The sequence below is a fragment of the Monomorium pharaonis genome, chromosome 6 (genome assembly GCF_013373865.1).
Source record: "Monomorium pharaonis isolate MP-MQ-018 chromosome 6, ASM1337386v2, whole genome shotgun sequence".
Taxonomy (NCBI): Eukaryota; Metazoa; Arthropoda; class Insecta; order Hymenoptera; family Formicidae; genus Monomorium; species Monomorium pharaonis.
In genome coordinates, this window is record NC_050472.1 from 9,738,273 (window position 1) to 9,753,229 (window position 14,957).

Genomic DNA, 14,957 nt, shown 5'->3' on the forward strand with positions numbered 1-14,957 from the left:
CTTACTCCTCTCTTTCTCATTGCTGTCACCAAAACCTCTCTATCTACCGAGTCAAAAGCCGCCTTCATGTCTACAAATAATAAAATTAGTTTCCCCCCCCTCTTCTCTAATTGCCTGTTTATCAAATAGTTCAAGACATACACATTATCTACTGTACCCCATCTCCTTCTAAACCCCGCTTGACTCGGCGGCAAAATACCCTTCTCTTCTAACTCTATCCTTAATCTTTCTGCCAATACTGCCGTGTACACCTTATACGCCGTTTGCATTAACGTTACTCCTCTGTACTTGTCCACTTTTACCCCTTCCCCCTTTTTCACTATAGGTACTACTATCCCTTCCTTCCACCCTTCTGGCCAACCCTCTCCTTTCCATACCCTATTACATAATTTCCACAAACTAGTCTCCAACTCCTCCCCTCCATATTTCCACACCTCGTTCGGTATCCCATCTTCTCCCGATGCCTTCCCAACCTTCAAACCTTTTACTACCCTCCTTATCTCTTCCCTACCTATTTCCTCCTCCTCATCCTCCACCCTCTCTCCTACCCATTCCATCCTTACCCTCTCTTTCACCCCTCCCAACAATTTCCTAAAGTAGCCGTCCCATTCTTCTATTTCTATTGACTCATCCACCCTCCCTCTCTTTTTCCGCTCCCTATTTACTATCTTCCATACCTGCCCCTCCGACCTCGCCCTCCCTACCTCCTTCTCCCACTCTTCTCTCTCCTTATCTTTCTTTTCCTCACATAATCTCTTATATTTCCCCTTTTCCCTCCTGAACTCCTCCCCATCCCCTCCCTTTCTTTTCCACCTCCTTAGTTCCCTTCTCACTCTCCTCTTTCCCTCTCTACACTCCTCATCCCACCATCCCTTCCTCCCCCCCAGTCCTTTTCTTTACCATGCTCTCCATAGCCTCTTCTATCTTTATTTTCATCCTTCCCCATTCTTCCTCCACCCCTATGTCCCCCGAATTTATAACCCCATACTTCTCCGCAAACCTTTTCCTCCCTTCCTCCGACCATACTACTTTCTTTCTCCCTCTATCTTGTTCTTTTCTATTCCTCCCCTTCTCCCTCTTTCCTTTTAACCACACCGACACTGGCTGATGATCCGAATCTATTTTATCCTCCACCTCCATTTTAATCAACCTTTCTCTTATTTCCTCGTCCCCGATCACGTAATCAATTACCGATCCTCCCCTCCATTCCACATGCGTCCATTCCCCTCTCTCATCCCCCTTCACATCCCCATTTATAATCGCGTAACCCATCTCTCCTATAAACCTACAGAACTTCCTCCCTTCACTATTCACCGTAGCATCTCTCGATTCTCTCTTCCCCTCACCTTCCATATATCTTCCCCCCTCACTACCCGTTCTTACATTGAAATCTCCTCCTATAATCATTCTCACTCCCTCCTCTCTCCCCTCCATCCACCCTTTCAACGACTCCATTTTAGCTTCTAGGTCTTTATTTACATAAACTCCTATCACCTTCCACCATTCATCTCCCAAACATTTTTCTTACCAACACCCCCTCTATCTCCCCCCCCCTGCCCATTTCTATCTATCTTTATCCCCTTTCTTATTCCCACTACCATCCCCCCCTTTGCCCTCCCCCTTAATTTTTCTCTACCCGCCCACTGTGCATCCCACACGTAACCCTTCGGTAACCTTTCCTTCACTTTTACCCATCCTCCCTTATCCACCCACGTCTCACTCATTACAATTACATCCCAATCCTTCAAACCTTCCCAAAAGTCTTTGTCCTTATTCCCTAACCCTGCTACGTTCCAAAATCCTACTTTATATTCCTCCCTTCCCTGCTCCTTCCCCCCTCCTTTTCTCCCCTCCCCCTCCTTTCCTTCCCCCTTTCCTCCCCTCATACTGTCTCTCCTTACTCGTTTTCCTTATCTCCCTAAACCACATTTCTCCTATCTCATCCCATATCTTCACTTTCCCATCTACCCACATCCTCATATATCCTACATTAACTCTCTTCCCTTTTTCCCTCTCTCTATCTGCTTCCCTTTCTATTTTCCATCTCGCTCTCCTCTCCTCTCTCGTTAAATCGTCATCTATCCTCTCCCTTCTACCTTTTAATCTCTTCTTTGCCTCCATCACCCTCTTCTTGCTCTCCCAGCTACCTAACTTTACTAACATCATCCCTCTCCCCTCTCTATCTACCCCCCTACTCTCCTTACCTCCCTTAGGCTTTCTTCTATACCTATTCCCCCCCATAATTCTTTTATTGTCTCCTCCACCTTTCCCTCTCCTATCTTAATTCCTTTGACTATTATATTATTTCTCCTTGATTCCCTATCCCTTTCGTCTAACCTTACTTCGACCTCTCTCATTCTTCTTGTTATCCCCCCTTCCCCCTCCTTTCCTTCCTTTCTCCCCTCTTCTTTTAAAGTTTCCCTCCTTTTATCCCCCTCCTTCTCCAATTTCTCTTCTAAGTCTTCTATTCTTTTTTCCAACGACTCTATCCTATCCCTCATTTCTCTTCTTTCCTCCTCCCACCTATTTTTTAGATCTACTATCTGTTTCTTCAACTCCTCCTTTTCTTCGTCCATTTTCTTTCCTAACTTTCCTAATTCCTCTAATATTTTACCCAAATTGCCCCCTCTACACTCATTCGTCTCCGGAGACCCCTTTCCTATCCTGCTTCTTTTAAGTATCTCCTCCTCCTCCATTAATTCCATCCCCTCCTCATCCTGCTCTCGTTCCTTCCTTTTTCCCCTTATCAACATTTCTTCTATGCTATTCATGCTCCTTGTTCTTTCCCTAGTCAGCTTTTCTAAATTTGTCGGCCTCCCCTTCTTTTTCGCTACATCTCCCTTGTTTTTCAACCCTCCCCCCTTTTCCCCCTCTTCCCCCACCTGTTCCTCTCCTCCTAATCCCTCCTCCTCTCTATTTTCGTTTTCCGCCATACCCTCCTTATTGTTCTCCTAACTTACTTACTTCTTTCTATACCGCTCTCCACGAACTCACTCGCCCGCCTCTCTAACTCTCCGCCCGTCCACTCGCGCCGCTCGTGTCTCCCTCCTACTCTCTACTCCTCTTCGCTTGCCTCTCTCTATTCCTTACTTTCTCTATGTTCTCTAACCTGCCCACTCAATTCTCTTTCCTCTCTAATTAACTAATTACTGTTTTCTCCGCTTCAACTCCTCTTCCCCTACTCCACCCAACAAACCCTCTCTCACTACCACCCCTCTCGCAATTATTCTCTGCTTCTTAACCACCTTACTCACTCACTCTTTCACACGCCACACACACACCTGTCACTCTCTACGACACCGGAAACGGAAGTCATTTTTTTTTTTTTAATCACTATATGTATATTATTCTATATATTATATATTATAATCATTGATATCATTGATCCTATTATTTATTATTTAATTTTCTAGTATTCATCTAATTTATTGTCTTATTTAAATTATAAGAAATTAATTATAATAAAAATGTAACTTAAATCATAATAAAAATTTGTAATAAATTATTAAATACACAAATAAAAATAGAAAGAGCTGACAAGTTAGCAAAAGCTAAATAATAAGAATATAAATTTTTAAGTGGCTTCCGCGCTACCCATGAGGTGCCACTAATAGCGCGTTAGGTTTTTTTACGTGGACCTTCGCCAGTAGCCCTATTATACCACATTAAATTTAACATTTGATACTGTTAACACATCTATTTATAGATGTGGGATCTAGCATACCAGATTAGTTTTTAGTTTTTGCTTTAACACACCTATTATTTATAGATGTGAAGTCTAGCGTACCAGACAGATTTTTTATTAATGCTTCAACACACCTATTATTTATAGAAGAGAAGTCTAACGTACCAGACAGATTTTTAATTAATGCTTCAACACACCTATTATTTATAGATGAGAAGTCTAGTGTACCAGTTTTTAATTACTGCTTGAACACATCTATTTTTTATAGATGTGAGGTCTAGCGTACCGGACCAATTTTTAATTACTACTTCAATGGCTTCAAATTGCTACACTCAATATTATATTTAATAAATAATAATACTGTTCAAAAATAAAAATAATAATATCCAAAAAAGAAATTAAGTATAATTTCAACAATTGATATTATTATTGCGTTGAAAACGAAGGACCAGCAATTGCATCAGCAGCATACAAAGTTAAATAGCTTTTTTCTTTTTCAGGACAAACTGCGTACAATTTGTCGGACGACATGCGATACAAATGCTGTTCAGTCACTGGCATGTTTACAGCTGTTTCGTTCCTCGTCTTTAACGTTGATCGCTGCACTGCTGTATTGGTGCAACGGGTTAGAGTAAGACAAATATGTGGTCTGTGACACACACTTTCTGTATGACGTAACAATAAAGTTTTGACGCGATTGGATTGGGCGATCGTAACAGTAACTGGCTAAATCGAGTATGTAATTGGTCAAAACTTTACTGTTACGTCTTACGGAAAGCGTGTGCCACGGGCCCATTTTTTTTCACTCTAACTTATTACACCAGTGCAGCAGTACAGCGAAAAAAACAGGCCAATTAATAACAGTATGCTGAGAAAGCTCGAGAATCGGATCGAGCTTCCTTGCATGTTGCAATTCTCATCTTGCTCGCCTCCCTTACTGTCTTGCTCGCTCGCGTAATGCAAATATATTATATATGCTTCAGACCGACATCTTTTTTACTTAAAAAATTTATAATATCTCAAAAATTTTTTTAAAAACCTGTAGAATTCTAGACACACACAGCAACATACACTTTATATAAACGAAATCCGAACGACACTTGAGATAAGGTGTCGTGCTGGATAGTTATAACAATTCTGACGATAATTTTCTATAGTTCTGATATAGTTCTGTGCTTTGATATCGTTTTTAAACAGAGTTCTGGCGTTTAAACGTGTGCATATAATTTTATATGCCCAAAATCAACACAACACTCGAATAAAGTTGTCGTGCTGGGTAGTTATGACAATTCTGACGACAATTCTCGATAATTCTTGTATAGTTTTGTGCTTTGATATTGTTTTTAAACAGAGTTCTGGCGATTAAACATTTGTAAATAATTTTTTAGATTCAAAATCAACACGACATTTGAGTAAAGAAGTCGTGCTGGGTAGTTATGACAATTCTCGGTAATTCTTGTATAATTCTGTGCTTTGATATTGTTTTTAAACAGAGTTCTGGCGATTAAATATTTGTAAATAATTTTTTATCCCTGAAATCAGCACGACACTTGAGTAAAGGTGCTAGATAGTTGTAACAATTCTGGCGACAATTCTCAATAGTTCTCAAAAATTTTTTAAAAGATAGAAAACTAGTATAAACATATATAGACATATTATATGTGTATTTATATGTTTTTATATAAAGCATTTTTTCCCGGGATATTTTAAGATATTTTATTATTTTAATATTTAAGGGGGGAACCTCATGTAAACAGTCTGTTCTTCAAGAATTTTTTTTGAAAAATGTAACGCGTAGATTGATTTAAAATTTAAAGACAATTTATGAACATTACAATGTAAAAAATATATTTTTTTCAAACTTTAATTTTTTTATAATAACAGTGCGGCTTGGAAATGGCGTCTGAAAAATGCGCCGTGCAGCGTACAGGTCACAAAAACAATCTGAAACAAAAAAACCAAAATGGGTTTTTTAGTTTATGCAAAAACGCACATGTCGTTTTTATTTTATTAAAATTTGCAAATTTGCAAAAATCGGGAAATTAAAAAAAAAATTTTTTTTAAACAATTAATAACAACGTTTTAAATTAAAAATAAAAAATCGGAGCACTACATGTTGTGGCCAACTATCTATAGAATATTTATACCAAATTTCATAAAGATCGAAAAATTACAATAGTTTTCGAGTTACGTATTCACAATTAAATCAAGTCAGTTATGTGAATGGATTTGGACCAAAAAAAGTACGAAATAATCAAATTTGGATGTCATTATGAACATGATTCAAAAGACATTCCAATACGATGTAGAACAGTTAAAACAACTTCGGAAGTATTTAAATAACCATTTTCTTCAACGGTACAAAAGATACTGGACTTTAGTTCATCGTACACGCAAAAACTTTATAAAAAAGTATGCACATTTTTTAAAAGAGGAAATCCAATTTGTTTTCACCAATATTAACAAAAATTCAACTATTAATAAACAACAAAAAACAGGAATTCGTGGACGTCCACGTGTAAAGGCTGAAGTAGCATCTATAAAAACGAAACAAAGACTTGTTCAAAAGCTTCGTTGTAAATACAATAATGAAATATTGTCCGAAGCTACCATGTCAGCAAAAGAAGCATGTGAAATACCCATAGATGTAGTTAAGAAGAATGATACTTTAGTTAATAAAACATTAGCCATGTATATGGACCTTGGGCTAACCAAATTTAAATATGAAAGTCTTCGTCATCATAATAATATTATGTTCGGTAATAAACAATATCCTCCATATCCAAAGATATCAGCTGCCAAGCGAGATTGTTATCCGAGCAATATTACAGTTACTGAAAGAAGTGCCGAAGTTGAAATACAATCTTTACTAGATCACACTGCAGACCGTATATTTTCATTACCGACAGAAAATGATCTTAAAAAATTACAAAATACTGCAGCAATATTATACGGCAAATGGGGCTTAGATGGCGCATCCGGTCAACAAAACTTTAAACAAAGATGGTCAAATGATACAACTTTAATAAATAATGACAGTGCTATACTAATGGTCTCATACGTGCCTCTAAATATAACATCCTCGAATGGAGAGGTAATATGGCGTAATACTCGACCTTTGTCTGTAAGATTATGTCGACCAATAAAATTTGAATTTGCTAAAGAAACAACAGAAAAAATTCAACAAGAATATCATTATTATTCCGATAAAATAGCACATTTACAGCAAACACATATTACTATTGAGAAGATTACATATATGGTGACTCACAAATTATATTGTACAATGCTAGATAGAAAAGCGTGCAATGCCATCACAAACCAAAAGTCTTCGACGTCATGTAATATATGCAGAGCTTTGCCAAATCAGATGAACGATTTGAGTGCGCTTCAAAATCTGAACATTCAAGAAGAATATTTTTATTTTGGTCTCTCTTCTCTCCATTGCAGAATTAGATTCATGGAGTGTATCCTCCATATTGCTTATAATTTACCGTTTCAAAAAAGTTATGCTAAAGGTGAGGATAAGAAATTAAAAGCAGAACAAAAGAAGTTTATTCAAGATAATCTTAGATCTAAACTAGGCATTCTCGTTGACGTTGTTAAACAAGGATATGGGACCACTAACGATGGCAACACAGCTAGACGATTTTTCGACAATTTTAAAATAGTTGCTGAAATTACTGGAGTTGATATTGAATTAATCAAACGATTTTCTACTTTACTACAAGTTATCACATGCGGACTAGAAATCAATTATGACCAATTTGAAATATATGCTACTGACACTGCGAAACTTTTTATTAACTTATACTCGTGGTACAAAATGCCCCCTACTGTACATAAAATATTAATTCATGGACGTAAAATAATTGAAGTGTTTGGTTTACCTATTGGTTGTTTGTCAGAAGAAGCCCAGAAAGCCAATAACAAAATTTTTTAACAAGCAAGAGCACATCACAGCAGATTATTTTCACGTAAAGCTAATAACGAAGACTGATGAACTTTATGTTGATCTTGTCTGACCCTGTAATTAGTTCATTGCGAATTGTTCAGAAGAATAAAATAAGAGAATTAAGCGATGAAGCTAAGAGTTTAGTAAATCTAAGTAATTGTGAAGAACGTGATATTGAAAGTGAAGATGAATAAAACATAATTTTAAACTATATTAAAATAATAAAAATAATATATAAAATATAAAAAATACAAAAAAACGTACAAAAATTTAAAAAAATGTAAAAAAAAATTAAAAAACCCTCTTTGTAGACTGTAACCTTGACGCGGTGAGGAGGCTTAATTATTGTTTAAATAAATTGATTCATTTGTTTAAATAAATTGATTTATTTTTGCAATTAACTAATAACAGTCTAGTGCACATCCAAAAAAATTTTTTTGCTGATATAGACAGATTTCTTGATATCCCAACCAAAATAACCATTTTGATAGCACTTTTGTTAGTCATGGTAAATTTGCTATATTGAATTTTTAATTTTTGGCAGTGAATTCAGATTCAGCGACCAAAAAACTTATAGGATACCAAATTTCATTGAATTCGATTGAAAATTGACGTAAGTACAGATTTTTGTCCCTTAACGTCGCGTTTTTTCCCACTGTGCGGTGTGTGAAATTTTGCGTTTCGAGAAAAACGCGTTTAAAGTTTGAGTCACAAAAGTCATAAAAAAATCGTAATTTACGTCAGTTTGACAAGAGCGTGTACGGCAAAACTTTTTCCTGGAACCCGTTAGAGGGAGGATTCCCCCCCGATCCGATAGCGGGGCTCCTCTCCCAAGATGCTTTGTCTAGAAAGCCTCTGTTATCGTTTGACTTTCGTCACAGAAGGACGTATTTCAACATGAGTGCCGCGTACGCATCACGTTACGAAGCTGTGTTTCTATGTTTGCATCCGAAAGAACCAAAAATCGTACGGAACGGCTGCTAAGTATATGAAAAAATCTAAGGCGTTTGTGAGTAAGTAGGTGAAACGCTATTCCGAGGTCAAAAGCGTTGATGACCTGCCGGATCGTGGCTCTGTGCAAAAAACGACGAAAAAAAAAGACAAAATGATTTTACGGGTGTTTGAGAAGAATCCTTGTTTATCATTGCGTGGCGGGCAAGCGGTTTTACATAAAAATGGTCTAAATATATCATGTGATACTATAAGAAGACGTTTACTGGCTCATAAAGTGAAATTTCGAAGTACAATAACGAAACCGTTGTTGTCCGAAAAACACGTCGAAAAAAGACTTACTTGGGCAAAAGAAAATTTGGACCGCTATTGGGACAACGTAATTTTTTCAGACGAAGCTTCGTTTTGGGCAGTCTTCTATCAGACGTGCCTGGTCTACCCACGCCAATAAACTAATCCAGTGGACCGTTAAACATCCGGAAAAGGTGCACGTCTGGGGCTGTTTCTCAAAACAGGGATTTGGCACTTTACACATCTTTACAAACAATTTGGACGCTGCCAAAATGATCAAAATATATGAGAGAGCTTTATTACTATCTGCCCAAAGGTGGTTTACAAGGAAAAATGAAAATTGGCTACTAGAAGAGGACAATGATTCAAAACATCGGAGTAGACTTTGTACTGCGTGGAAACAAGAAAATGATGTTGATGTACTGGATTGGCCTTCACAGTCACCGGATACAAATCCGATAGAAAATGTTTGGGCGCTCATGAAGTTTAAGCTCCGAGGAAAGAAGATATGGACTGTCAAGCAGTTAATTCGACATATTTGATTTATATGGAGATCTTTGTCTAAAGATTATGCTGTGAAATTAGTAAAAAGTATGCCTCGGAGATGCCAATCAATTATTGATAATGGAGGCGACTGGACAACTTATTAATAATAAAGCATTGCAGTCTATCATATATAATATGTACATATTGTTTCTATTTACGTATTATTTCAAGTTTTTGAGTTTTGCCGTACACGCTCTTGTCAAACTGATTGTATTTTAACTTACCGCATTTTTTTTTAACCTGCGATTCCAGGGTCATAGAGCAGATCTTCCTGTTCCTCTTCGTGTTCCTTATAACACAGCCAGATCAATATTTATTACAAAGGGATTGAAAGGCTGAGTTCCCGACTCGTCTACCTGAGTACTTCACCCAATTCGACCGTTTACTTTTTGACGAAAATAACATAGAAGGAAGTCTCAAATCGGTTTCTACTATTTTTTTTCATATTTTACGGAAAATTTCCTATAAATTTAAGCAATAAAAAAATTACTAAAATATTTCAATTTACATGAAGTTTTCCCCGTAAATCGTAATGTAATTAAATATAATAATTGTCTTGTAATATCAAGTTTTAAATGTGTTACCTTTTGTATTATCTTAGTGTTCATATTTAAGATTTAAGATATAGATATTAGGGTTGGGTTCGGAGAGCACGCTTTTGGCGCTGTAAACGTGCTCTATCTTTCTTCGACATTCATTGAGCAACAAGGATAGAATGATACTTTTAACGTTAATAGCGTTTCCCCGAACCCAGCCTAGGTGTACAACTTTGCTTCCGCCAATAGATGGCTGTAACGGTAAATAGTAACGGTCGAAATAAATAAATCGTAGACATCATGCAATAAGCTTAGACATTTGTAAATATAACGCCGCAAAACATTAGTCGATTTGTGTTTGCATCATAAAGTTATTCTCGATTGAAAATGTCAGCTTACGAGCCAAATTCTTGTCATTTGCGGGAGGTTTTAATTTTTTGCTTCAATATGAAGAAATCTGCGGTTGAGGCTCATCGAATGCTCTCAAATACGTATGATAAGGCCACTATTAGTGAAAGAACGTGCCGAGAGTGGTTTCAACGCTTCAAGAACGGTGATTTTGACGTCAAAGACCGGCATGGCGGTGGAAGAGAGAAGGCTTTTAAAGATAAAGATTTGGAGGCATTACTTGATAAAGACTCGCGTCAAACGCAAGAATTGGCAGGATCATTGAGAGTGACTCAACAAGCCATTTCAAAACGCCTGAAAGTCATGGGAATGATTCAGAAATAAAAAAATTGGGTACCGTACAAGTTGAAGCCGAGAGATGTTGAACGGCGTTTGTTGCTTGTAAACAGCTGCCTGCAAGGCAAAGACAGAAGGAATTTCTGGATCGTATTGTGACTGGGGACGAAAAATGGGTTCATTACGATAACCCCAAGCGCAGAAAATCATGGGGACTTCCTGGCTATGCTTCTACGTCGACGGCCAAACTAAATATTCACAGCTCCAAAGTCATGCTTTGTATTTGGTAGGACCAGCTTGGCGTAGTGTATTATGAGCTACTAAAACCGACTGAAACAATCACAGGTGATCTGTATCGAAAGCGTTACGTCCAGCCTTATAGGATTTTACTCTATTTATTTGGCAGGAAAGATACTTCAGGAAGAACAGGTAAGGCAGAGAAGGGCGTAACAAATATGTAGAATTCCCGTAGGCACACAAATTAAGAGAGGATAGGTGCCTCGGGTCGAACGCACTTTTTGTGACTTATAAATATAGATCAACGTGCTGATAGGCCCGCTATAACCCGTTTCAAGTCGTGCGTCCGTCGGTCCAAGTTTCGAGTCAACGAATTAAATCGTTTTAACTCGGGATCGGACCAGGTGCAGTCTTTGTTCGGGATAAAGGGAGGTCGTTATTAATTTAAATAAATGATAAAGTTTTACATAAAATTAATAAAAGTATTTATTCTAATAACAAATAAAAATAAAAATTTTGAAAATACAAATAAGCGCTGAAGTCGTGATTTGACAATTTTGTAATAACGGTATAATTGAATTTAAGACGCATAGTGAGTATGAATATAGTTGTACAAATATTAAATAAGTATGTGGTGGGCGAGGAAAGAAAAACAAAGTTTTTGTTTTTTAATTCTATAGTTATAACTGTAAACGCGGAGCAAAAAAATAGTCGAGGGGGTTTACTAAATGGTTTCATGAGGAAAACAGAGATGTTTGAAATCGTAAGGGGATAAAGAATAGCGCGGGAGAGAGTGGGGGTGGAACATCTTCGGGTTTTGGGGAACTAATTGAGGAATAAATAGGAGAAGCAGGAGGAGCGGGGACGTCTCGAGGATCACACGGGGGTTCCTTGAGATTGTGGGATAGCGTAAGGATAACTTGAGGATCGCACGAGGATTCCTCAAGATTGTAAAATGGTGTCTGGATATCTCGAGGATCGCACAAAGGTTCCTCAAGCTTGTAAGATGGTATCGGGAACTTGAAATTTGCACACGGAAGCCTCAGGTTCGTGTGTGTGGGAACTTGAGATTTGCACACGAGAGCCTCAGGTTCGTGTAAGTGTAAGGAAACTCGAGAATCGCTCGCGGGATCCTCAAGTTCGTGTAAGTGTGAGGGAATTATTTATAAATAATAAGAGCGTGTCTTAAAGAATTAAAACGGAAGGGAGCAGATGAGTAACGTAAAAACAAAAGAAATTATGATTGTGGGATTTACTCATTGCTGGTTCTCGAGCAAATCTGTCGGAATCAAAGGGATTTCTTGACCGGATGGAACGGCACTAAAGTTTACTCGCGCACTGATTCTACATGATTATTTTTTTTAATTATTTTTTTCGTTACCGATTACTGACTAACTCGCTACTAACTCGACTGACAACTGACTATTAACTAACTGGTTCTCTTCAAGATTTGATATTATATATACAGAGTCTTATAGAGGGAGGATCCAGATGTAAATAATTCAAATATTCTAATTGGTAGGATTCTTTTTCAGAATTGTGTGGTGGGTGAATTCTATTGTATACGTTTTCTTACTTGAGAAATAGTTTTTCTCTTTTGACCAATCATACGTTGAGTAATTTGTTGAAAGTTTCTGTTTCCTCCCACATTCCTTTAATTTTATCGAAGGGATTCGACCTATCGCGTTATCTTCCCTTTGGGTTTAAAAGATAAATAATTCTTTATCGTCCTAGACATGTGACGGTATTGTTTGCAGATGGAGGAAACGGTTATTTATTTTTTGCTAATATTTAGATACTTTTATTGCTTCTTTTTTTGTGAGGAAACGTGAAACTTTGCTTAGACCACAAGTTTGTTTTTTGTATTTCTACCTTCAAAATTTATTGTTTTTTCAAAATTTATTTATTGTTGACTCGATATTCAAAAGAAGTTTATCAACTTGGTCATTTCGTCCATCCATGTTTGTTGTCACGTTTCTAACAGACTAATCCTAGACGCATAAAAAATTATCGGAGACCGTTGAAACGGAATTTCTTTCTAAGTTATTTGTTTCTCTGACAAAGGGAAATCGTGGAGTCTACCAGACGTAACAAAAGCAATTGATGCGTTTGAGCAGAGCACTGAAAGACAAACGGCCGCAATACAACGATACACAATAAAGTGATTTTGCTGCATGACAATGCTCGACCCCAAGTCGCAAAGCCCGTCAAAACATACTTGGAAACGTTGAAATAGGAAGTCCTACTCCACCCGCCGTATTCTCCAGACATTGCTCCTTCTGACTATTACTTGTTTTGATCAATGACACACGGCCTGGCTGACCAACACTTCCGTTCTTATAAAGAAGTGAAAAATTGGATCGATTCGTGGATCAAAAGATGACCCGTTTTTTCGACGCGGGATTTGTATGCTGCCAGAAAGATGGGAAAAAGTGGTCAGCGATAGACAATACTTTGAATTGTAAATATACAAACAGTTTTTTACAATAAGTCTCAAATTTCAAAAAAAAAACGGAAGCAAAATTGTACACTATAATATTTTATTACAAATATTATTAATATTAAATATTTTCTACTTTTTTCTTATAATGTTTATTATATATAAGTATAAATTATACATATAAATTTGCACATAAATATTCATATATAATTGTTAATACATTGTATATAATGTTACATAAGTTAAATGTTTTATGAGTAATATGATATTTCCGTCCCAGAAAATTGAGATTTTTTTTGGTATTTACTTGCTGTGCCTTCCCGCGTTACGTCGTCATCGTCGTTCGAGTACAATCGCAGACGGCTCCCAAAAAGAATTCCTATGACGATGCGACGCGGCGATGATAATTTTTACAGATACCACTGGTTGATTATCAGTATCATGATTAATTGGGGTGCAAAGGTGGACAGCGACGCACCGCCTGTCATTTGGAAGCCGCTCTTCTTAGGAAACACTCCATTGATCAAATGGATAATACCATTCTTGCATTGGACATCTGGATAGACTACTCTGATAATTTTAGTCTCCCATTCCAGATAGTAACCTGAAAAAGAAAAAGATTTGATGATGATATTTGAACGAAAATCTTTCGTTAGTTGCTGCCCAAATTTTCAAAAAAACGAGCAAAATGTTACTGACACTTTCACAAGAATAAATTTTGTTTTGGTAGTGATCGTGTATTATTTTCTTTTTTATTGACGACTGATGAATCGCGTTTCTCGCTAGCGGACGTCTCCGCGAAAATTTTATAGTCACGTAACTACGAATTTTATTATCCTTATTTTACGTACCACATTTAAGCACGTTTAAAGTCTCGCAAAAGGTAGCACATGATAAATTACCTTACCAAAAAAAAAACCGGGCACCAAGTGTGTGTGTGTTTGTGTGTGTGTGCGCGCGCGCGTGCGTGCGTATGTGTGTTTTTAAAGAGAATGCTATTACATAAATCTAACGATAAGTAATATTTTATTTTATATTGCTCTTATTTTATTACATAATACAAAATAAATTTAAATGTGCGAAATCACAAGAAATTGTTTTTCAAAATAAAAGGTCAAAAATTTTGTTTTCTCTATAAAAATAATAATATTAAATAAATGCGCCAGGTATAAGAACGGATTTTTATACAAAAATTATTTATTATTATTTTTTAATATAAATACATTACTTCTAACCGATCGTAATATGTTAAATATATCAATAAGTTGCAAATTGCCTATAACGTTCAAACATCGGATCTTAGTGATAGATATAATTCTTTTCTTAAATTTTAACTTTCTTAGATTTTTATTTTAAACTGCGCGCCGACAGGATTCGTCAGACTTAAGACACAGTAACTAAACTAAATTTCAATGCTACAGAGCATCTTAAAATTCCCCCTTTTAATTGCACTTCAAATCTCTTTAGACGAAATACAAACGATTACATATAGCAATTATTTAAAAAAACGTTCACTTCCGGTCAAATATGCGCAAATTTACAATTGTGGTTACTGTTGGAAATTGGGAACTAACTAATCACCTCAAAGCATCACTTGCTGTGATTGGTTGGTTTCCAATTTCCAACAGTAAC

At 36.7% G+C, this 14,957-nt stretch overlaps 2 protein-coding genes across 6 annotated transcripts in view; both read right to left on the reverse strand.

The window, feature by feature from the left end:
* Positions 1 to 2,016: 2,016 nt before the first annotated feature.
* Positions 2,017 to 9,733, reverse strand: LOC118646199 (neurofilament medium polypeptide-like). Its single transcript, XM_036288578.1, has 2 exons — positions 9,653 to 9,733; positions 2,017 to 5,629 (listed from the first exon to the last, which is right to left on the reverse strand). The coding sequence occupies exon 2, from the start codon at positions 2,931 to 2,933 to the stop codon at positions 2,184 to 2,186; it is 750 nt and encodes a 249-aa protein (XP_036144471.1). The 5' UTR covers positions 2,934 to 5,629; positions 9,653 to 9,733; the 3' UTR covers positions 2,017 to 2,183.
* Positions 9,734 to 13,615: 3,882 nt separating this feature from the next.
* The window catches only part of LOC105836032 (fasciclin-1), a 154,451-nt gene continuing 153,109 nt past the window's right edge, over positions 13,616 to 14,957 (reverse strand). For all 5 annotated transcript variants that reach the window (XM_036288855.1, XM_036288858.1, XM_036288857.1 and 2 more), the window contains one exon: positions 13,616 to 13,929. In XM_036288855.1, the coding sequence (XP_036144748.1) occupies positions 13,736 to 13,929 (194 nt within the window). In that variant the 3' untranslated portion in view covers positions 13,616 to 13,735. The remainder of the gene's footprint in view (positions 13,930 to 14,957) is intronic.